The 23,250-nt window shown below is 50.5% G+C and overlaps 1 protein-coding gene across 1 annotated transcript in view; it reads right to left on the bottom strand.

The window, feature by feature from the left end:
• Window positions 1-23,250, bottom strand: part of DOC2B (double C2 domain beta) — a 126,394-nt gene that overhangs the window by 23,347 nt on the left and 79,797 nt on the right. The window contains exons 5-6 of the mRNA XM_037880618.2: window positions 6,789-6,915; window positions 4,098-4,255 (exon numbers count right to left, since the gene is read on the bottom strand). Coding sequence (XP_037736546.1) covers window positions 4,098-4,255; window positions 6,789-6,915 — 285 coding nt within the window. The remainder of the gene's footprint in view (window positions 1-4,097; window positions 4,256-6,788; window positions 6,916-23,250) is intronic.

Here is a 23,250-nt window from a genome sequence, read left to right as displayed (position 1 = left end):
AAAAATACCACAGGCTCTTTAGACCACGCCTCTAACACATGTTCAACAGCACAGTGCGCCTGGGGCCCTCTTGGGTATACATGCACCCCAAAGGGCAAGGACTCAGGAGTGGGGGGAACGCAGGCAGGTGTAGAATTAAGGATCCAACAGGCACAGTGCAAGCTAGGAGGAAGTTCATGTCTCAGCAATGCTGTATTTCTGAGATGAGCAAATGCAATCTACCCTCTCCAACAGGCTCCGTTAGCCCATCTCCTCGGCCAGCCGCGTGCCCCTGCCAAGACACAATTCTGATGTCTGCAGATCCTGGGCTGGAACAGCAGCAGCAGCTGCCTGCTGTTTACAGGTCAGCTGATCCAATTGTTTGTTAAGTGGTGGGACAGAGCTGAATGGGGGGCAGGGAGGATCATTCAGAACTGGTCCACTACACGCTACCTGCCCATGCACTATGGCAGGGAGGGGTGGGGGGAGATCATAGGGATACAGGGCTTTTGGCTTTTTCAGCCTGGCTGATTATCTCAGGCCACCTCTCACCCCCGACCTGTCTCTGCACATGAACCAGCCTGAACTGGAATTCAGCATACACTATCGCACCAATGGCTGCGGGCTCCTTGCATCACGGCCAGCGCAGTCTGAAACACGCAGGACTCCCTGGTTTGCTATGGGTGAGACTTTCAAAGGGGCTGGGGATGCCCAATGCCCATCCAGATCTAACAGGAACCGGATGTCACACTACCAATGGCTCGGAAAATCTCAGCCTGTTTCTACAGAGGCCTCCCCCGTGCCAGGTGCTGCACAAACACATCCCTGCCCTGGGAGGTGTCCGAGGCAGCGAGAAGACAGAAAAGGCGGGTGAGAGGATCGGGCTGTGGGCAGACAGGACAAAGGAGCAGCACAAACCGGAGGCTGTAGAAGAGACCAGCCGTGTGTACAGTTCACAGATGCCGAGTCGCAAGCAAAGAAATCACCACGTCCTCCTCTAGCTTCCCTTTAGCCAGCACTGTCCTGATTACTTACAATCACCAGCTGCTCTCTTAGCCCTGCAGGCTACTGGCCTGGGGCCCTGGAGGAGGGAGGCGGGAAATTGAGCAGGAGCCAAAATCGTAAACCAGGAAGGAGGCACCTGTCTGTGATGGGACCCCGGACGGCCGAGTTCTTACCTGGAACCAGCAGGTGAATGGCTCCATGTCCGGCTCCCAGTCCCCCTAACTCCTGCCCAGGCTCCGAGATAAGATTCACTCTTACATCAGGGCTTCAATATCATGCCCAGTTCGCTCCCAGTCCACAACAGGGTGTGTCCTGGCCTCAGCCTTGTCCTTAGCAGATACCTATGCACATCACACAGCCCGCCCCCCCCACCCCCCCGGTGACACATGGGAAGTTTCTCCTCAGGGGAAGCTCAGGGCTGAGACACCAATGGGGTAGAGGTTAGGAGGGAGGTGCTTTGGCAGAGATCCCAGGAGTGGCTGTGGGTCACAACTGAGGAGCATCGGAAAAACTACGTGTGCAGGGGGGAGCCAAGGGCTGGAACAGTAGGGGGGCTGCTGGTCAGGAGTGAAGAACCTTCAGAGAACATGTGGGGGATAAGTTTGCTGCATCGTGTCTTGCTCCATTGGCTGCTGTCTCCCTTTCACAGGCACTGGCTTTCACCCCCAACTCAAAATCAGCCTGCTGCATAGCCCTGTCCTATGCTTTAAAATCTATGTAAGGGAGGGAACTGGCCTGAGTTATTCTTTGGACTGAATCTTTCCAGGCTTCCCCAGCACAGGGAAATGAACTCGTATTATGCAAACTATCAGGTTTGCTGAATTAATTAGGGCCCTAATCAAGATTAGACATCTCAATTATTCCCCCAAACTCTCCCCTCCCTTCTCAACAGCCAGAGGCCCCTGATATGAAAGAGAGGGAGGAAATTTCCGTGCTGGGGCTCCACAAACACACACATGCCCCCCACTGCCACTGGATGGCTGCAGCTGCTTGTAGCTGTCAGCCACCATGGGGTGATGATGGGAAGCCTCCAAGCCAAATGGCAGTGCCGGGCAGACTCCTGGGGTGGGGGATCTGTTGCCCCAGAGATAATTACCCCCAGCTTTGCTGACAGTCTCACACAGCTTCCCAATCAGACTCCCAGGCCCCCCCGCTGCTCCAGGAATTGGACAGGAACAAATGAAAGGGAAGCTGCGACTCATTACTCATCTGCAGGGCATTAATGAGGGAGCCAGATTGGAGCAATGCAAAGCCAGAACCACCGCGACCGTTCCCAGGCATGGTGCATTACACCACGTGCTGTTTGGGAGTGCGGATGGGGGACTCCATGCACGCTGTTCTGCTAACCATCCTCCCCATGGTTCAAGGCTCCATGCACCCAGCAGCTCCTCTGGTGCTTTTACAGTGCATGGACCCCCGCAATCCCACTCACTGAGAAGATTCTGCTGCCTCCCTAAACCCTTCAGCACCACAGTGAGTCAGCATTCCCATTCCGAGATCCCTGCACCAATTCCCCTAGCCCACTCAGTGCTTGGTACGCAAAATACTATCTCCCAGGTTCCACCAGGAAGGACTCTGCTCTGCAGACTGGTGGCTAATGGCCCATGCCGTAGGTTGGGAAGCACCAGCCCTAGCAGGTTTTTGCTAACACGCCCTCGTAGTGCAGATGCTTGGCCAGGTAAGTAGCGCACAGACGAATACTCCTGCTTATTCTCCCGGATGAGGAACCTGGCAGCACTAAGAACACTTTTCTCTGCCATAGCAACTTTGACCCATGGATCTCAAAGAGCTTTACACTGTCTCTCTGAGGGAGGCAAACAAAGCCACCACTGTTTTTCAAGGCCACACAGGTGAGTCAAAGGCAGAGCTGGGAACAGAACCCGGGAACGTTTGACTCCCAGTCCCCTGATCTAACCCTCTAGGCCTCCAGAGCATGTGCCAAGTTGCCTGATCTGACCACACGTGCGCCACTGGATCGCTCAAATGCTCATCAGTGTGGGTGGATCAGAAGGCAGAGCATGGGTGGGGACAGTCTCTTGTAGGCTCCTCAGGCTCCTCTCAAGGGGTTAAATCTTCCTGTCTCATGATATGGGCACCAGCCCTGCATAATGTTTCCTGACTGCCTTGAATAATGACTTAACTGTGAACAATTAAATCATTACATTAGCTTGCAAGGAAAGTCACTGGATCATGTCAGAAGCAATTGCCTGATCACTGTCCTCACACTGGCAACTAAAATCACATGTGGGACACTGCCTCGCCCCATCTGTTATTGTGTCTTTACGACTCAAAGAGTGAGGCGGTTCCGGCTCACCAGAACCAGAGGATGTTGCCGGCTGCGGGCGGCACCGAACTGCCTCTGCCCTTTCAAGTGGCTATTTCCCTGTTGCCCCATCGTCTTATAGCTATAGCCAGGCAGCTGGGATTCCACAAGAGTTTCGGAAACCCCCCCCACAGTGCCCGTGGGCATATTTAGGCTACTAAATACCTTTAAAAATCTGACCTTAGAAGACTTAGCACCCACCAGGTGCTGGGCTCACTGTAACACATGGGAAGCCTTTTCCGGCTGAGGATGGGGGAGGGGAGCGGGTTATTCCAAAGTCCTGGTCAGGGATATGGAAGGGACAATCAGGACCATGTCCAGTTGCCAAGATTTCGCCTGACTGCGATACAGCAGACAGGACACACGTCCAGCGGTCACCTCCTCACTGGGCGGGCTCCCAGGCCTGTGCTACACAGGGGGTCTGACCAGCTGATTGTAATGGCTCCTTCTGGAATTGAGGAATCATTAGGCGCTGGGCACCTCTGGCTCCTGTGACACTCCCAGTCTTCGTGTGCTATCTATCCAGGCTGGGGCAGCTAACACCCCCCTCCACTCCCCCAGCCTCGTTGGCATGCACCGAGTCAGGAGACGGGGCATCGTCTTCTGGTCCCAGCACATAAGCCCATGGCCAGGCTAGTTCAAGGCTCCCTTCTCTCCAAGCCAACTCTGCACAGGACCGGGGCTGGAATCCCCTGCAACAAACGAAGCCAGAAGCAAGCCCTGGCCCTTCTGCCTGGTCGCTGGAGTGGATCGGCCACCTCCATCTTCAAATCGCGCATCACGTACTTACGTTTTCACGTAGGGGTCAGAGTAGCCGTTGGCATCCATGGCAGCCAGGTGTGCGCAGCGGATGATGCCGACCAAGAGACCTTGCTTCTGGGAGCTGTACTTGAGGGAGATGAGGATCCGGCCGCGCTCCTCCAGGGACTTGTCTTCTGTTTTATCTATCTGGGGGAGTTGGGGGAAGAGAAACAAGCACAACTCAGTGAGCTGTTTGTTCCATCCACAGTGAAAATCCCATTGCCACCTGGAGCATTTTTAAAATGTTTTTTTAATAATTTAAAAACTAAAAGGAAAGGAAACTTCAAAACAAAAAGTCATTTTGAATGGGACAATTGAAACACTTGGATTTTTTCAGATTTTTTTCCGACTGAAGCAATCTGGCGAAATGGACACGGATTCACACAGTGTTTCGGGGTCACCAAAACTACATTTTTCACCAGGAACCCAGCTCTAGCCTTCAGCCACCTTGTCTGGGCTGCCCATTGCATCTGATGGACCCGGAAATGCGGCTACACCAATTACACCCGCTGCAGACGGGCCCATCTTGGGCCAGTTCCCTGCTCTGGCGAGGAGCCATCCCAGTGGCTCTTTGCCTACAGCCTGGGGTCCGAAAGCTACTAATACCATAGCTCCATGGGCTGGAAGTCAGGGGCTGCTCAGGAGTGCTGCATGGGAGGGGAAACTCTCCTGGGCCCAGAGCCAAAGCGCATGAAACTCGGCCGACAGCGCTCGCCTGGGGTGATAAATCACTGCCTAGCTACGATGAGGGCAGTTCAGGCTTGTTTGTTATTGCCAGGCCCTGCTTGCAAGCCGGGATTAAAAGCAGCCCAAATGATACCTAGTGGCACATCTAAGGAGGTTTTAGATTCAGTCACGGTGCCTCCCCCATGCACTCTTGGGCAAGGATTTCCTGGGTAGGGAATCTGGAGATGACTCACCCCAAGGCAAGCAATGTGTGGACTGGGCATGATGAGGCTGCTGGAGCACAAAGGGGATGTGCCTGGTACTCTGTGATGACCAAGGATGGGGTGGGTGCAACTGGGCCACCACCCCTCTGTTTGAATGCAACCCTCCACCAGGGCCTGGCTTTGCTCTTGCTCAGCCTGGGATAAGCTAGTGGCTTCAATGGAGCATCTCCCATTTTAAATGGGTGTGACAGGGGCACGCGGGGAACTGGACCCAGGGAGTTTAATGATCCAATCAGCAGACGGATTGGGAGGTGGAAGGCTGAGGTTTCCAGCTGCCTAAGGACTTGGGAGAATTAATGAGAAGCGGGTGGTTTGGAAAGGCTCAGCCTGCAGGCAGCCTGCTTGCTCTGGCCCCATCAGAGTCAATGGCCAAACTGGCTTCAATGGCCTGGATTTCACTCCAGGGGTCTGACACGGCTCTCGCTCTCTCTTGCAGCGAGTAGCAGGAGACGCTCAGTTGAAGCCAATGCTGCCATTGGGAGGGTAGGACACCGAGGTGGCTGCACACCTCAGTGTATCAACATCCTTCACGGACCACTCGTTGCTGAGCCTACACGCCAAGGAAATACACAGCTCTCTGCGTGCACCTGCCTGGACACCCCAGCGGGACTAGAGACTGCAGTCATCTGCAACCGACCCCCAGGCCCGAGAAAGGACATCTGCCATGAGACCCAGGAGCCAATAAGCCTTGCTGGGCTGATCGGCAGGACAAAGAGATTGGCTGGCTGTCAGGGCTGCTTAAGGGGAAGAAAAGGATGGATGGTTTTAAAGGACAACAGCATCTGTGATCTGTGTGTCCTGCACAAGTACATGGCTTAATATCCCCAAGAAGTGATCTGCACTGATAAAGGAGTCGCTGCCGAGGGAAACATCCTGCAGCTCTGCTCCTCTTATCCAAAGGTGCTAGTGTGAGCAATTAGCCAGGACACCGGGCAGGATGACCTCTCCTCCCACACTCTTCCAATGTGAAGAGTGGGATGAGCTGCAAAGCCAGCATTTCTAGGTGATCAGAGTTTAGCAGTTTGTTTATCCTACTGTAACAAGCCTCACTTCCATTGCACACCATGCAACACAGGACTGCAGGTGAACAGACCCCCCCTCAGATGCACACACTCCAAAAGCACAAACCCCAGCCATGTGAGCTAAAGGAGAATCTCCATTAGCAATGCGGGGTTTATGGCACATCGTCAAGTCGTTCTGATTCTATTCAATAGGGGGCAGCGGTGGCGCACCCTAGCCTGCTCATGACCACACTTACACAAGTTCTCCAAGGCTAAATAAGCTATGCTCTGGAGCCCATCCCATCAAACCAGGCTGCGCTGCACTAACACGTGAGCTGGAATCTCTTCCCTCCTGGTGCTGTGGAGGGCTGCTGGCTTTGCATCTTTCCCCTCTGGCTGGCCCAAGTCCTTCTAGGCTGCCTTAGCCTGTCAGCTGCCATGGGGGAGAGGAGGGTGTCCTCCACCAGGCTGTTGCTGCTGGCCCCTTTGCAGCCCTGAGGCTCAGCAGCAGCTCTGCTGTTTAGAGGCAGAACTCACAATGGCCAGGCTGGCGAGGGGGCACTCCCTCCACACCCGTTTGGGGAGAGGGGCCCCCAAAGCGCCCCCTAAGCAGCTGAGGGAGGGCTGAAGAAGCAAAAAGGAGACGAGGCCAAAAGCAGAGCTAATCAGTCAAAGCTACATTCTACTCCACTGCCCGGTCACCCATCCCAGAGCCTTGCCCTCACTCACCGGCAGCTGCTTTTCCAGGCAGATGCTGAAGGTTTTGGTTTGGTTGGGCTTTAGCTTCTTCAGCGGGATTCTCGTCTCCCCGATGAACTCATTGTGGCGGAACTTGTCTTCATCGCAGACAGAAATTCTGAAACACACACCGGGGGCAGGGGAATCAGTCCCGAGACAGGCTGGCAAAAGAGGAGGGGCCAATCTGTATTTCCTGCTAATTGGGGGGTGAACTGAGTGCCACATTCAAACCCTCTGCTCCTCCCAGACCCGGTATGGCATGGGTCAGCTTCAGAGCAATCTTCCTCCATGATGCCCTCCCAATGGGCAAAGAGTTCTCCAGGGCTAAGCCTTCAAAGCACGGCCCAGACAGAGACTGAAATGAGCGACTCGCCACCCCAACATGAGCCAGATCCTTCACTAAGGGCTACGCGGGCACTGTCAGAAACGGGATGTCTGAGAGGTTTAGCATTTCTCAGTGCAGTGAGGGAAGCTATCTTCAGTGCTCCAAAGAAGGGGGCCCATACTCGACTCCTCCCCATCAGAAAGAGAGGGGAAGCAGAGCAGCCATAGGTGCACATTCCAGGATCACTGAAGTGCATTCCTTGAAGGATCCCAGACCACTTTACAAAGAGTGAATACATGTACCACCATTAAAATGGAGCCACCTCTGGTTTGGGGGGCATCAGCTGATGTACAGCCATGGAAGGGTGAGACAATGTCAGCAGAAGTCCTGGGGCAAACCGAGTCCTGCACCAGCTTGTCTGATCTGTAACTCCCTCACAGAGCGGGAAGGCCTCAGGGTTTAAACGTGAGCCTCCACGCACACAGCGAACTGAGCGTATGCACTTTGGCTGGAAGGCTGCAGTCAATGCTTCTGCGCTGGACCCTGGCTGCAGCTATGTTGACCCTGATGGTTACACTGCGAAGCCACCCCTGACAGCTTTGTGCCAGTTCTTGACTTTTGGAATTTCACTCTGCTTGGATGGTGAAACAAGGCTGGTCAGTTTCATTATCCGGCTCCTGTGGCCTAGAACAAACCTAATGGGTGTTGGGGACAGAGCGCTGGGAGAACAGGAGCACAGCGTGGGGTGGGGTGGGGTGGGGGAGCTGGCTCAGGAGTGCCAGGGAATGAGAGCATAGTTTGCATTAAACACTGTTCAGAACACAAAACCTCCGGTAATGAACTCTTCCCTTCCCCTCTTCTCTGCTTAACACAAGTCCTGCTGCCGAGGCCCGAACTAGCTGACTGCCGCCCAGTCAAACTTTTCACTGCAAATTTTAAACTCAGCCAAGTAAAAGGAGCAAATACAGGCACCTCCAGGCTGGAATCTCACTCCGCCGCCACATGCTCTCAATGCTGGAAAGTTAAAGCAGCTGGAAATGTCACCTTGCATGTTGTTCCTCTGCGGCGCTGCTTTTAAACAGCTAACGAGATCCAAAATGTAGCTAGAATAACTCAGCAGGCTGACCAGGGGCGATGCTGCGGATACAGCTCCAAGTGGGGGCTTCAAAGCTCCAAGCCCCGTACCTGACAGACCGAGTTACACTATGCTCATAGCTCATTTCCTGAGAGTGACAGCACCACCACCGCGTCAAGGGAACCACCTGCGGCGCTCAAACAATACGTGCCGGCGGAGGCAGGCTGGTGATCAAAGCAGGCGTGGGACTCACGCTCGCTCTTGCGTGTGCCAGTTGGCACCAGAGCGTGAACTGGAATAAGGCTCTCCCATCCTCAGCCCCCCTTGTGAGCAATGAAACACTAATGCATGCAACACTCCTGCTTGCAGAGAACAATATAATCCGCCTGGCCAGCTCTCCCATACACACACACACACTCGCATGGCCCTACCTCAGGGTAGAGGGCACTGGCTCGCTGCCTCTCCCCTTGATGGCTCATTCAATATGCCTGGCCAATTCGATCCACTTTTCATTTGCTGGCAGCTGCAGAGCATTCATCATTCTGGTCAGGGTTGCTCTAAGTTTAAAATTACACACATTAACTTGTTCTGATATAGCCTACAAGGCCAAAGCCAGACAGAGTCATGGGTGGCTCGGAGAGACAGAAAATCCACACCTACAATTCTGAGGCATCTTATCAATACCCAGAGCGGGATGCACAGCAGAGGGGTTCTTCCATTGCCTGAGACAGACAGGTGAAAACTACCTACTTCTGCACTGGCACATGGGCTACTGCAGGAGGCATGCTCGTTCGCAGCAGATTACCGGCCTGATCCTGAGCATTTCCACTGAAGTCAGCGGGAGTTGCAGGATCAGGCCATAGAGCAGCAGGAAGCACTGCAGGGACAATGGAGTTTGGGCTCCTGGATTCTAATCCCATCTCTGCTACCGATTAGCTGTATGACCTTGGGCAAGTCTTTTAACTTCATGCTCACCTAATGCTTGGGGCCAGGCTTATAGAGTACTCTGAGACCTACAGATGAGACGCACCATCAAGTGCCAATTTATTCCTATTAATATTTACCAATTTGCATTACAGTAGCACCTAGAGGGACCCAACTGAGATCGGGGCCTCACTAGGCTGGGAGCTGCACAAACCTATAGGGAGAGACAGTCCCTGCCCCAAAGAGCTGCCAGTCTACTCTAAATAAACAAGGCAGCCAAGGACAGAGGGGAGGGGGAGGAGATGTGTTACTATCCCCATGTGACAGGTGGGGAGCTGAGGCACAGAGACTGAGTGGGATTTCCAAAAGCACTCCAAGTAGGTCTAACTATGAATGCGTTGGAAAACTCTGGCCCTAAGTGACTCGCCCAGAATCGCGAGTCGGCGGCAGGGCTGGAATGGCGCCATGCCAGCCTGAATCCCAGCCAGCAACTCAGCCAGAAGTAGCTGTGTTTGTATTTTTGGCAGTAGCATTTCACCGACTCATAGATTCCTGGGCCAGAAGGGATCACTGTGATCACCTAGTCTGACCCCCTGTCTAGCACAGGCCAGAGAACCAGCATTCCAAGAAAATCCCTGGAGCAGATCTGTTAGAAAAATGTCCAATCTTGATTTAACAATGGTCAGCGATAGAGAATCCACCATGACCCTTGGTAAGTTGTTCCAATGGTTAATTACCCTCACTATAAAAAATGTATGCTTTATTTCCAGTCGTATTTTGGTCCCCTTCAGATAAGATTTCTCTTGGGGAGAGGCTGAGCCATAAAGATCGCAAAGCACTATTGGCAACAATAAGGCCCTAACAGATTGTTTGCTCCTCAGTACAGAGACCACCTCTGTTCACACAGCACCTCGTGCAATGGTGTCCTGGCGGCTCCTAGGCATGACCACCGACCAAATAATAAAACAACAACATTGGTGTGGCCTACTCACATTTCAACTCTGGAACATTACATTCTGCCTAGCTAAATCCTCTGCTCGTTTCATTTGGGTAAAGGATTCTGCTTCACTTTCTGTCGCAAACTGGTTCTGTCCTGCACCTCAGTGGTACCTGTATCTGAGTTGGTGTTTGAAGAGATCCTGCAGTTTAAAAGGTGCCATATAAATTCCTATTTCTTAAGGTTTCCTTGGCTCCGAGTGGAAAGAAATAATAAATATTGAGGGGAAAAATCCATCTGTATCCAGAACACTTTAATTTTTGTGTATGAGAGAAGTTATCATGTGGGTTTTATTAGAATTTTAGAGCCCAGGAGCAGAAATGGCCACATTAATTTTAATTAAAGAATTCATGCATTCAGAGAGGTTTCACATTTGACATTAAAAACTTTCCCAGCCGCCAACGTGCAGCTCCCAATCGTTGATCTCCAGGTATTTCTTCTTATGGAAACTATTTAATTTTGCAGGATTGCCTCTTACTATATGTATGAACAGCACCTAGCACAATGGGGCCCCAGCCTCTGTGTGGGTCTCTAGCCACTATGGTAATAGAAACAAACAAACAATTTATGGGCCCAATCCTGCAGCCTGGCCCCCTGAAGTGAATGGGACTCCTCACTTGAGTGGGGATTGGGTCCTACATTTCCAAAGTGCTTTAAAAACACAAACACACTGTTCATAATTATTTGCATCACACTAGTGCTCAGCAGCCCCAATTTGGATCAGGGCCCCATTGTGCTGAATGCATAGAAATAAAAAATAGTTCCTGAAAGGAGAGCTCACAGTCCCCATATCATCCCCAAGGCTACCACAATTCAGGTAACTAACAATAAACAGGGTAGCCTGGATCAAGCTGTCCTGCAGACTCAAGAGCATGAGTACCAACCTCAGGGCAGACTGCTAAGACCCAGGGCACAACCCCCAAGTGGGCTGAGTTCTATATTTAGATTTCATCAACCAAGTATCCAGGATATATTCCTCAGGCAGTATAATAGCCAAACCATGGAGTCACAGACAGCCCCCTTGGGCATCCCCATCTGTCTCTTCATCTAGACAAGACTGTCTTTATGAGTGATGGGCCCTTACCCCACGAATCACAGCAATATTCTGGTTATATCCAGTCCCAAAGGACCAGTCACTCACCCCAGGTCAATTGCATCTTAGATCTCACACCAAGAACAACGCTAGTAGCCAATCCTATAATAAACTATGTACTGATTTATTAGTAGGAAAAGGAAATAAGAGAATTATTTACAAGGTTAAAGCAGGTAAATGTACACACCCAAATGAGCTAAAGTCATAAGTTTCAGAAGGTAATAGAAGCAAGCTCTAGATGTCCTTTAGGGCTAACGCAGGCTAAGCAACTGAGGATCCCTTGCATAAGCCTAGAAACCCCTTGCCCCCAGAGTCAAGCAGCAATGAGGTCCAGTTCCTCCTTGTTCCCCCTTCTGCTCTGAGCGGCAAACTCAGCTGATGGGAGGAATTAACTGGCAAGACACATCTTCATGTGTGTATGGAGGAGGGAGCAGGGTGGAGGGGGGGAGTAACAACAAAGTCTTTTGTCCTCTTTAATGTTCCAGTCTAGCCTGTCTGGCATTGATAGGCCTTCCTTGTCAGGCAGGACACAACACCTTTGGTTGGGGACCAGCATTTCACAGGAGTTAATGTGTCTCTCCTGTCTGGTGGCTTACAATGCAGATGCTCAAATATGCCTTATGCCTTACAATATGGGATATAGATGGCAGCAACTCACAAGCATTCAATGAAGTCTAAACGCTAAACACATTCTTATAGTTCTAATACCTATTTTAACAACACCAGCACACAGCTGAGCCAGACTGATTCCAGCTCTGTAACTGTCAGTGTTCAACTGAGGCCTGGGGACCTTGGCAATGAGCCACCACCTAGCCTGCCGGCCTCAGAGCCTGATCCCCCATTGTACAGCGGCAGACTTCGAAAGGCCAAGGTTAATGACCCACTGTCAGAGATGCTGAGCATCCACAAGTCCCAGCAAATCAGTGGCAGCTGCAGGTTTGAAAGTCAGCAGACAAGGACCCAATGCAGCCGCCTTTGAAGTGAACAGAAAAATTCCCATTGGCTTCAGCGGGATTTGGATCGGACCCTCCGTGACCTGCCCAAGGTCCAAGTGAGTCACTGGCACAGGGGGATGAGGCTCAGGGTGCTGTGGCTGGCGCTAGGCTGGAACGTTGGACCAGCGAGGTGCAGAAGTTGCGGTGTTGTGTGTGCAAGGCTTCAGGCACCCAGGCAGGGGAGCTGCAACACCTGCCGGGCACCTTTGCTGCGGCTCGCTGCCTCTCTGAAGCGCTGCCTCTGGCTGGAATTCAGGGCCTGGGAAGGCAACTGCTGTTTGGATGAGGAATCTCCTCTGTGTGATTTGTGAACATTCTCTGCTGATACAAGCTCCTGTTTCCTGGAATGGTACTGGGAACAGGCCTGCCTGCAGACAGCTCCCTTGTGCCGGAGTCTCAGGCCAGGTGCCTTTCGGCCTTGTTCCTCTCTCTCTCTCTCACTCTCCAAGGATCCACACAGGCATGGCCCCTCAACAGAGAGGCAGCCTATGACAACAGGATTTTGTCTCTCAGTGTAGGAGCATCACCATGTGGACAGAAGCTCTCTCCAGCCAACACAGCTGTGTCTACACTGGGGGATTTGCCAGCAGAGCCGTGTCAGTCGGGTTTTTCCACATCCCCGACTGATGTGGCTAGGCAATGCAATTTTTAAGTGTAGATCATCAAGCAACAGACACTCAGCAACACGCACACTCTGTTGCTCACTGCCCACACACCAATTTGGTCCCAGCCCCCTAGTTTGAAATCCAGTAAACCCCATTAGCTGTACACTCCCCTCTGGGCCACGTGGCCAGGTCACGTGGCTCTGGGTGTCGGCCCTTTCCTTTGGAGGTGAGTGCTTCAGGCACCTGTTTGCTTTAACAATGTTTCCAACCCACTTTGGTTCCAAGACACCTGCCATTAACACCGGGCTTTCATCCCCATAGCTTGGCTGCCTTGCAGTCCATGCAGACTGTCTGCAAAGCGCATGCACAAAATCCTGACAACGTGGCTGGGTTTCTCGCTCTACCCAAGGCATCCCACCTGGGCTGCCAATGCACGTGGACCTTGCTGCTCCTCTCCCTCCGGTTTCAGAGAACGCTCTCACTCTGTGTGTAGGCGAAGAGGGATGAGAGCCCTCCCTGTGGATCAAGATGAGAACAAACTCCCGCGTTTCCAAGTCGCGGAGATAGTTGATGTGATAAGGTTGTCACATTTATTTTAATTACAGTGGCTCAGTGTTCTTTTCCATGAGGAACTGGGGCCAAAACCAACATAATTGGAGTAATTTAAATGTTACGACGAGTGCTTCCATGCATGGAGGATAAATTTTTTTTTGTACAGGGAAGAACAATTAAAAAAAACGTGACCAGTCTAAACGATCAAGGCAGCAAGAGTGCTAATAAATGTGTATGCTAACAATTCCAGAGCCTGTATCAGCAGCTAATGAAATCACCAGAGATTGGTTTATCATACTGGAGTCTATTCTCCATTCCGTGCTGGGGAGCAAATTACTATCAGAATCCAGCACAAATCCAGCAGGGGACAGATTCCCCCCACCTCACCCCCTCTATTGTTTCCCATTAGAATAAACTTGAATTTGGATAGAATTTTTTGAGGTTAATGCCAAGGAAAGGACCCCAAGGGAACCCTGAAGAAAGTCCCCATGTTAACAAGGGCCGCTTTGCTCCCAGGGAGGGAGAACCCTCTTAGAAGAGATGGACTTAAAGCAAAGCACCCACAAGTGCAGATGCAGCTACAAAACATTGCAACTCGCCAGGCTAGGGGTTGGGGAGGGAGGAGATGGGGAACTTCTGGTGTGAGAATGGGTCCAGGGGACGGCTCATCTCCAAGGGCTGCATGTGCAGAAACAGCACCTACAAGGATGCTGTCCTAGAACATGCCTCTGGGTGCTAGCAGGTGGGGAGGAAGCCACGCCCCAAGCCCTCCTGCTCTGACTCATGCCAGGCTAGCTCACCAGCCTCTATCTTCCCACTCCTGCTCTGCATTGGGATTGCTCAATCTCTGACATTCTGGTCGGCTTTGCCTGCATGTGGCTCCTTGCACCTTCTCTTCCCCTGCTGCTTCCATCTAAGGTACTTATCTGTCCCCGACATCCGGGCACCTCACAATGTTTAATGGATTTATCCGCTCAATGCCCCGTGAGGCAGGGCTCTTACTCCCATTGCACAGATGGGAACCAAGGCACAAACAGGGTAAGTGACTTGCCCAAGGCCACGCAGGAAGTGTGTGGCAGAGCAGGGAATTGAACCCAGCTCTCCTAAGTCCTAGGCCTGTTCCCTAACCACTGGTCCGTCCTTCCCTTGAGCCTAGACATGTACATACAGACAATGTAAGCCACCAAGGTGCATGTCTCAGTCCCTCTTTGCTCCTTTCTGGGACAGCAGGCAGGTAGAACAAAATCAGCCCTCCTTGATGCAATACAGAATCACAGCCTGCCATGATGTTATTCCCTCTACAACAGCCGGGGGAGTCATTTCAATTGCAAGATGAAAAGTCACATCTAACTAGGGGCTATGCAGGCAGTCTGTGGCTACTTTAATGGGCCACGGGATTCTACGGTCCTTCTTTTAACCCTCCCCTTCTTCCTGTGGTAATTGGCTGCTTCTGCCATTAAGCAGGAGCCCAGTGAGCTTCCCAGACCTGTCTCATGCTTTGCCCGGCAGCAAATTAACAGAGTAACTTAATTACCATGTACTTTCTTTAAGCAATTATTATAGCTGACCTCTTGCAAAAGTCACTTCCCTCAGCTGCTGAGTAAAAACAGAAAGCGCAGCCAGAAGTGCCCATAAAGAATAAGGGTCTGAACTGCCTAGCGCAGGGTATCTCAAACTTTATTGCATCGCAACCCCCTTCTGACAACAAAAATTACTACACGACTCTGGGAAGGGGGACTGAAGACCAAGCCCCTCCGCCCTGGGCAAGGGGCCAAAGCCCAAGCCGGGGGCGGGGGGGGGGGACCAGAAAGCCAAAGCTTGAAGCCCTCAGCCCTGGGCAGTGGGGCTCGGACTTTTGGGTTCAGCCCCAGGCCCCAGCAAGTGTAACGCCAGCTCTGGGTTGACCCACTTTGGGGTCCCAACCCACAGATTGAGAACCACTGGCCTAGCATGTATGGGCATCACCCCCCTCTACTGGATGGAAACAGAATTGCTCAGCTGTCTGTCACAGGCCCTGTACTGCTAGCGAGGAATCTCCCTGCGCTCAAGTGATGGGGACTGTAATTCTGGATCTGCCTTCTAGCCCCGCTAGAATCTGCCCTCGGATTCTGAGTGGTCCGGGTGTGCAGAGGAGCGATACCTGAGACGAAAGCCAGGATTTGTTACATATCTAACCTTGCTGTGGGCTTATTTGTTTGCTTATTTCATCCTCTGAAGAATTAATGTGGCAGACTTCAGTAATGAGTTTCTGTTTGCAGAGCGCTTTGGAGCTGCAAAGCCCTGTACAAATGCTAACCTTTTACCAGTTACTACTATCCATGTGAGGCTGGTCCTCACTCCAGAGGCTAGCGCTAAGCTCCCAAACGCAGCAGCCTCCCAGCTAGGGGTTTATCTTCCCACCATGGACCCAGAGATATGAAAGACAGAAGAGAGCCATTTGGGTTCCCTAAGCCTCTTGCCATCAGCACAGGACTGTTCCCTGGTACAGCCCAGCTGGGCCATCTGTCACCAGCTGGAATTGTCGGAGCATTCTCTGCGGTGGCCTGCGAATCACCTCCCCCAATCCTCCAGATACACCCACACAGGGCTCAGCTACACCACAGCTGAACCTAGCATGGGCCAGTGTGGAGTGGGAAGAGGGCAGCTAGGGCATGCAAATCTCATGCCTTTGGGTACCTTGCTCCTTTAGGCCTCTCTGAAAATCCCAGCCTGGATACTTTGCACCCTACTGACACCTGGGGGTTGGTAAGGTCTGGGACATCCTCCCCAATACATCCCAACTGATGCATCCAGGACTCGCAGGAGGCAGCATTATAAGTCAGTCCCTATTGGCTTGTGTGTGAACACAGGTGCAAAACAGGGGATAAACTCCACCAGGGGGAGAGAAATCCAACCCCACACGCTGCTGTCCCCCATAATGCTCACGTGCTGAGCCCAGCCCCTGGTTATGAAAAGCACAGGGGTTTATGTAGGCGACTCTCCTTAACTTTAATCACAGCTGTGGATGGGGTAAGGCGAAGGGGAGGGAAAGGTGCATCCAACTGGGGTGCCCCCACCCAGCCATCCCCAAGCAGGGATGGGTGCGATATTTTATAGGCAATTCTAGCAGTGTGATCGCCGGGCTCCTTTCTATTTCATGGTGCCCGTGGCTGTCAGAGGATGCTGGAGATCAATGCAGAGCTCCTTCCACCTCAATCGAGCTGCATTAGCACCATTTCCAAAAGCCTTTCATCTCCACAGAATCCAATGAAACCCCCTTCCCTAGCCAGCCCTGTCTGGTAATGACATCGAGGCCAATTCACTTGAATCGCAAGGCATCAAAGATTGCTTGGATGAGGAAAGACACATAACACCCACACTCAATACACAACTGAGCCAACCTAGTTTCGGTGCTAGAAATCCACAAGCAGCCACTACCAAAAGGAGGAGATGTAGCTATTTCCAACCTCAGATCTTCTCAGGAGAGATTCAGAGTAGGACTGTTTATGTGAAAACCAGAGAGACAAGGTGGGTGAGGTGATATCTTTTATTGGACCAACTTCTGTTGACGAGAGAGGCAAACTTTCAAGCTTACCCAGACCTGAAGAAGAGCTGTGTGTGGTTCGAAAGCTTGTCTCTCACCAACAGAAGCTGGTCCAATAAAAGATATTACCTCACCCCCTTGTCTTTCTCATATCCTGGGACCAACACGGTTACAACACCACTGCATGAATCTATGTGAACATGAGTATTTACCTCCGACGAGCTAAATAGTCTACGTAAATCTCGACTTCCTAATTAGTTCATAAGAGGTAATGCTCCCTCTGGTCCTTGGACCTGACCTGCCTTTGACAATGTTGATTCAGAAGTTCCACTAACGCTTCTTTATGTTTTTTTTCTAAACTAAAACCCCCTGTTAGGCCTCTGAAATTCATGGCTGTACTGGAGAGATTTTCAGACACTCCTGCTGCAGGCATGCAGAATGCAGGTCACAATCCATCCTCTGACTTCAGGATTCAGTGAACATCAGTGTTTGTCACCCTTTGAAGAAAATATTGACCAAGCCTCAGTCAATAACGACCTCTCAGGTCAACATATGTTGATAACCATAACTCAGTGCCTGCTTATTACAGATGGGCAATGTAGCCACAGAGAACATAGGAATGGCCAGACTGGATTAGAACCCAGGTCCATCTAGTCCAGTGCCCTGTCTCTGACCGAGGCCAGCACCAGATGCTTCAGAGAGAGGTGGAAGATAGGGATGTAAAATATTAAACAGTTAAATGGTTAACCGGTAAGCATGAGTCTGGTTAACCCACCCTAACCGTGAACCCCAGCCCTGGGCCAACCCACCAACCCGAGCCCTGGGCCAGGCAGCCGGCGCGACCCCAGGCCGGCCGGAGCAACCCCAGCCCCTCGCCCTTTCATCAGTTAACCAATTAAACAATATAATTTTAATGGTTTAAACAGTTAACTTTTTAAACGATATTTACATCCCTAGTGGAAGCCTCCCACAATAATAGATGTAGGATAATCTACCCCCTCACCATTAGGTCTCTTCCTGGTCTCTGATAGTTCTAGATTGGCTTAAGCCCCTGAAGCATGAGGTTTAATATCCCTTCCAGAATTGTTACCACCACTAACCATGACAACTCTGGACCTCCTCCTCCTGGGATCTTTGAGTGACTTGCCCAAGGTCACACAGCGAGTCAGTAACTGAGCTGAGCTGGGATGATCTCTTTGCATATGTTCATACAGTGCCTAGCTCAACAGGGTCCCAGGCCAGGATGGGGGCCCTGAGTGTGACCGCAATGCAAACACTAAATAATAAAAGAATCTAGAAACCCTCCTTCCCAGTCTCCACTTCTACCCACAGGATGCTTCTCCTCTACCCCAACATCTTCTATAAGGTAACCCTAAAAAAAACACAACTTGGGAGCCCCGAGTGCCTGCAAGGTCTTTCTTTCCCAGCTATTACCAGGTGACATCAAACACTAGTACCTAGCTGGTTAGAGGTTTAAGCTGCTCCTGACACTAGAATCCTCAGCTGTGGAGAGAGATTTCTCAGACAACAGTGCAGTTTACTGAGTAGCGACAATACCTTTGCAGAAGCGGCTTCATTAAAAGAGCTCTAATTAAGAAAAACGGACAAGGCAGCAGGAAAGCACTACAATGCAGTTGGCAATGGACACCTACCAGGGTGGTCAGTGGGACAAATCACCTGACATACACAGCGCACTTGATAAGACTCACTATGAGCTGAGGCAGCCCCCCAAGATATCTTAAGAGCAAACTGACTCCAGCAGCCTGCAGCCTGGCACAGCGAGCAGCAGTCATGCAACTCCGGGCTGGTCGCCTTGTTACCTTTCCTCTATTGGAATACCCAAGTCATTTGTGACTAAAATAAAATTATTCTGAGCCAAGAGCCAGGCTGGCTGCTTCCTCTCCTGCCTGACCATGCTGCCAGAGAGGGCTCTTATTAAATTGCCTTCAAACGCCAGGGGCAGGAGAACCATGATTTCATTCAGCAATAGATCGAATTTTATTAAACTTTAATGAAGTCTGCACAAGTGCAGCTCCTAATGTCTTGCTTTGGAGAGACCTTCGCCACCCAGGCTACCTCACTTATACCAGTGTTAATCCAGAGTAAACCCACTGCCGTTAATGAAGTTACCCCGGCTGAACAGAGACTGCAGACTGCCTTAAATTAATTCCTTTTCATCCAGCTAATACCAGGAGTCTGCTGACTGCATGTCTTTCCAGCTATAAACTCCTAAGAGGGCTCCAGCCAGTTAACTAACAAATGGCTCATTTCAAACTGCAGGCGCTGAAGCAACAGGCCTCCCAGTGATCAGTGCTTTCCAAACCTGGGGCAGGGGGACAGGATTTGCCCCCAATATTATCACAGTGCAGTTAAACTGCTTTGCAAGTGTGAGTTGTAACAAGTCATGAAACAGAGGTAAAGCAGGCGGAGAGGTGCCAAGGGTGCTGTCCAGGAGGACACCGGGACAGGAGCAAAGATACACACTGCCTCAGGCTCTCCCACCTTAGAGGGCATGGGCTGCCCGAGAAACAAGGTAGGGGGAATGTCTTTGGGACACCAGGCTTTCACAGCCAGGCCCATAGGACCAGCTTGCACACAAGCTGAGGAGTCTATCAGTTTTCTTTCTGCTTATGGTTTTGCTCTTTTGTACCAGACCTTCAGGAAAAGCCCTTACTGACAGTGATTAAGTTTTTCCTTCTGCTGAGCCATGAATCCACCTTCTTGTATTCCAAGAATTCTGTGGGGAGCAAGCTGAGAGTTTCCTCTCGGGGTCTGGAGTTCAGAGTGAGTTTAATGTTGGACATGGCCAACCACATCCCAAATATGTTCCAACCCTGCAGATGATCCTCCACCAATTAGGTATCTCCAGTTACACGGCTCTCTTAACAGCAAACAAACAGAGGTGCTGGCTGATTGCACATAATGGCAATAATTTGCTTACAGAGTTTCAGTGGTGCTCAGAGAATTTTCATCTCCATGCTAAATCTATAAATGCCTTTTCCGCACTGGCAGTTAATGAGTCATGTCTTCATTACTTTGCAGAGACCACTCTGAGCTTCAGGAGGAAACCAGTGGAACGATAAATGCTCACTGCATGTGGAGCATCATGTTCCCTTGCTGCATCTTAAACTGTGATGCTCTCAAAACTGATGGATGTTTACTTGAATCAACTTAAGGCCATGGGTCCATGCTTCACGCTGTGAGGGCTGAATGCTCCCGACAAAGGCTGTGCATGCTTGCTTATATCAGGATGTCTTGGCCTGATGGCACGTGGTCTGAAGTAGGCTTTACAATGGTCTCAGCCCCCTGTTGAGCCCGCAGCCTGCAGAAGTGCGTGACAGAGGCAGCCTTGCAAGAGAGCGAGTGCAGAGATAAAATGGCAAGGAGCGGGGAGAGGGCAAAGCACACATAAGAAGGAACGTGAGCCCTTTTGGGTAGGAAAGAAACAGCTCAAGACTGTGCGCTCTCAGCAAAAGCGGCTTTGAACAAAGAGTTTCGGATCCATTGGAGGGAAGGAAGCGTCTCAGGCTGAACATGGGATGCTTCGTTCTGTTATTGTGTGTCCACAGACACTGGGCAAGAGGATGGGAGCAAGGGCTACTGGCAGGGTGCCACAACTAGTCTTAGGTTGTATACAATTGTGTCCACTATGCAGCATCAGGGCCTGTCACCGCTGTGAAAGGATGCTGTGTTGGAACACCTTTTAAGCTGCACAATGTTAACACATACCAATTTTGGGCTCTGCCAGACTCCCTGCATGACTGCAGTTGAGTTACTTTACCTCTCTGTGCCTTAGTATAACAGGCATAATGACACCTCCTTTGTCCTGTCTACTTAGCAAGCACAGGCCAGGGCAGAGACTGTCCCTTACTATGTGTATGCCAGGATGGGAAAGGGAACTAGAAGTGCAGGGAAGGAAGCATTTAACAGATGAGAGTGCTTTCAGCTTTCTTAGTACAAGTATATGTTAGATAATAGAAGCTACCGTTGTGACAGAGGCAGGAGGCTCCCAACACTAAGCACAGTGCAAGCATATAACAAATCATAATCCTGTTTAAATTCACTGCCCATCCAGCCATCACGTTCAGTGCCAAAACCCAATTATCCCTGACCAATCAAGAACCCCATCCAGTCCTCAGCCTGTCCCTTTCTCAAATGCCCAAGGACAGTTAACACCTTATCCACCAGTAAAATGCAGCCAACTCTTTACTTTGAGGAAGGTTGGCAAATCCAGGCTCTGACAGTCACAGTGTGAGGCAAAAAACCCTTTAGAAAACTGAAATTCTGTGTGTCAAGTTTTTGAGTTTAGGAACCTTCAACCAATCCCCAAGAGGCTGAAAATATGTAACCTATTTATTTAAATTAAGAGGACAGCGTCTTAAGAGATTTACCATTAACCAAGTTAAAACCAGTCCCTCCATTAACCAGTAAAGGGGAAAAGTTGGACCAACCACCTGTTCATTAGTTACTCCATTATCAGAGCACTGGACATGAGATAGCATCGAGCACCAGGAGGCAGCACTTGAATCTGCACTGGACAGACAGAAAGCCCTCTTTCCTTGTGTTGCGAATGTTGAATGATGCCAAACCATTAAAACTATTCAAACTCAAGTCCCACTAAAGCTGAATTCTCACCCTGAGCAACTCATCAGGATGGACAAAGACAGCAAGCACGGGTGGAGAGAGTCAACCCGCCCACAAGCAAGCCATATCACATTGCTACCGACCAGGTACGCTCTTCACCCAAGCAGAAGGGATCCTGTTGGCTGACAGCTAGAAAAACCTAGGCTTTTGTAAAAAAACAGAGGCAGGGTGGGGAATTCCCTCTGGGTTCCAAGAGAATTAAAGCTATTCATCGTAAGTGCTGCAAAGTCAATTCCCTCCAAGGATGCAGTTATTAGCCCGTCAGTAAGAACTGGGTTAATAAGATAGCAGAGGCTGCAATGGAAATGGACACAGATGTAACAGGATGAGGTCCCGTCGACATTCTCGTTGGGATACAGCCATCTATCAAGGAGTATCAGGAGAGTTTGTGCCTTTGAACAGAGGCTAACGGTTTCACAGGAGACATGTTAACGTTTACAAGAAAGCTCCAATGCCAGTAGAAACAGGATCTTTCTTTAATTCACATCAGCAACCACCATCCCTTTGACCCGCTCGGTGCACCCGAGTTATTTGCAGGTTGGGATGTGCATGTTAAGTGTGCTAATGTCATCTTCTCTGCCTATCAGGGCTTTTTAAACATGCTATGCTAGAAGTGTATGAGTCTTGTATTTCATTGCAGCGAGAGTGTCAGATCTGTTTGCAGCTCCCCACCTAGCCCTTCCCTTTGGTAACAGATGTAATTCAATTACACTTGTTTGAATTTTATTACAAGAAATCAATGTAATGGATTTTTGTATACTGTGGGTTACAAAATCTGATCCATGACAAACCGCAGTAGCAGAGCATCTGTCAGAAAGTTTGACTTGGCCATTATGAGTCCTTTAAAAAAAATTCCAGCCCCCTAACCCTAATCATATTCCATCGAGTCTCCCTTTTGGTTTGATGGCTTTTAATAGGGACTTGTTCCTGTCTTTGGCTCCTCGGTTTAGTAACGGTAAGAAGTATCTCTGGAGAAAACGAAGAAGCAAGTGAACAATCATTGCTCATTAAACTTTATTCTCCCTCCCACTGAATCAGGACTTTTGGGTTCTATTTCTGACTACCGCTGACTTACTATGTGATCCCGGGCTCATCACCACCTCTAAATCAGAACGCACAACTGTATAATGGATGTAACAACCTACGTAAGCTTGGGAAGGAGGGGATAGGCTTGGGCACTTAGTGCATTCCCATGGGGGTTCTCAAACTTATTCATAGTGTGATTCACATCTTATAGATAGTGCCTCTCATGGACACATCCCTTCCTAGCTGCAGTCCCTCTGTGTCTCTGTGGCAATTTCAGCAGGTGCTTAAATGGAGAAGTAGGTGTTCAGGTTATGCCTAGCTGTCCTTTAAGGACATCTGCCAGCCAGAAACAGGGAGGAGGAGCCAGTGTCAGGTGACCAGCCAGTAAACTGGGGACAATGATACGGACTTGCCTTGTGAAGCACTTTGGGATCTGTGTGTGATATAACAGCAAGGTGTCGTTGTGACTCCATGGGCCACTACCAAGGGCTCCACTAACCAAGGCTTAGGGATATCCCCATTAAAGTCAGTAAAGCACTTTGGGAACCTCAAGTGAAAGATACTCCAGAAACATACCCTCTTTCTCCCCCTCTCCATCTGTATCTGTTGTTTCTCGTCTTATATTTAGATTGTAAGTTCTTTGGGCCAGGGTCTGATTTTTGTCTGATATTTGTACAGCACCTGGCACAGTGGA

This window comes from Chelonia mydas, chromosome 17, assembly GCF_015237465.2.
Source record: "Chelonia mydas isolate rCheMyd1 chromosome 17, rCheMyd1.pri.v2, whole genome shotgun sequence".
In the NCBI taxonomy this organism is placed as follows: Eukaryota; Metazoa; Chordata; order Testudines; family Cheloniidae; genus Chelonia; species Chelonia mydas.
The sequence above is the reverse complement of the archived record's forward strand: the minus strand, read 5'-3'. Positions and strand labels throughout refer to the sequence as shown.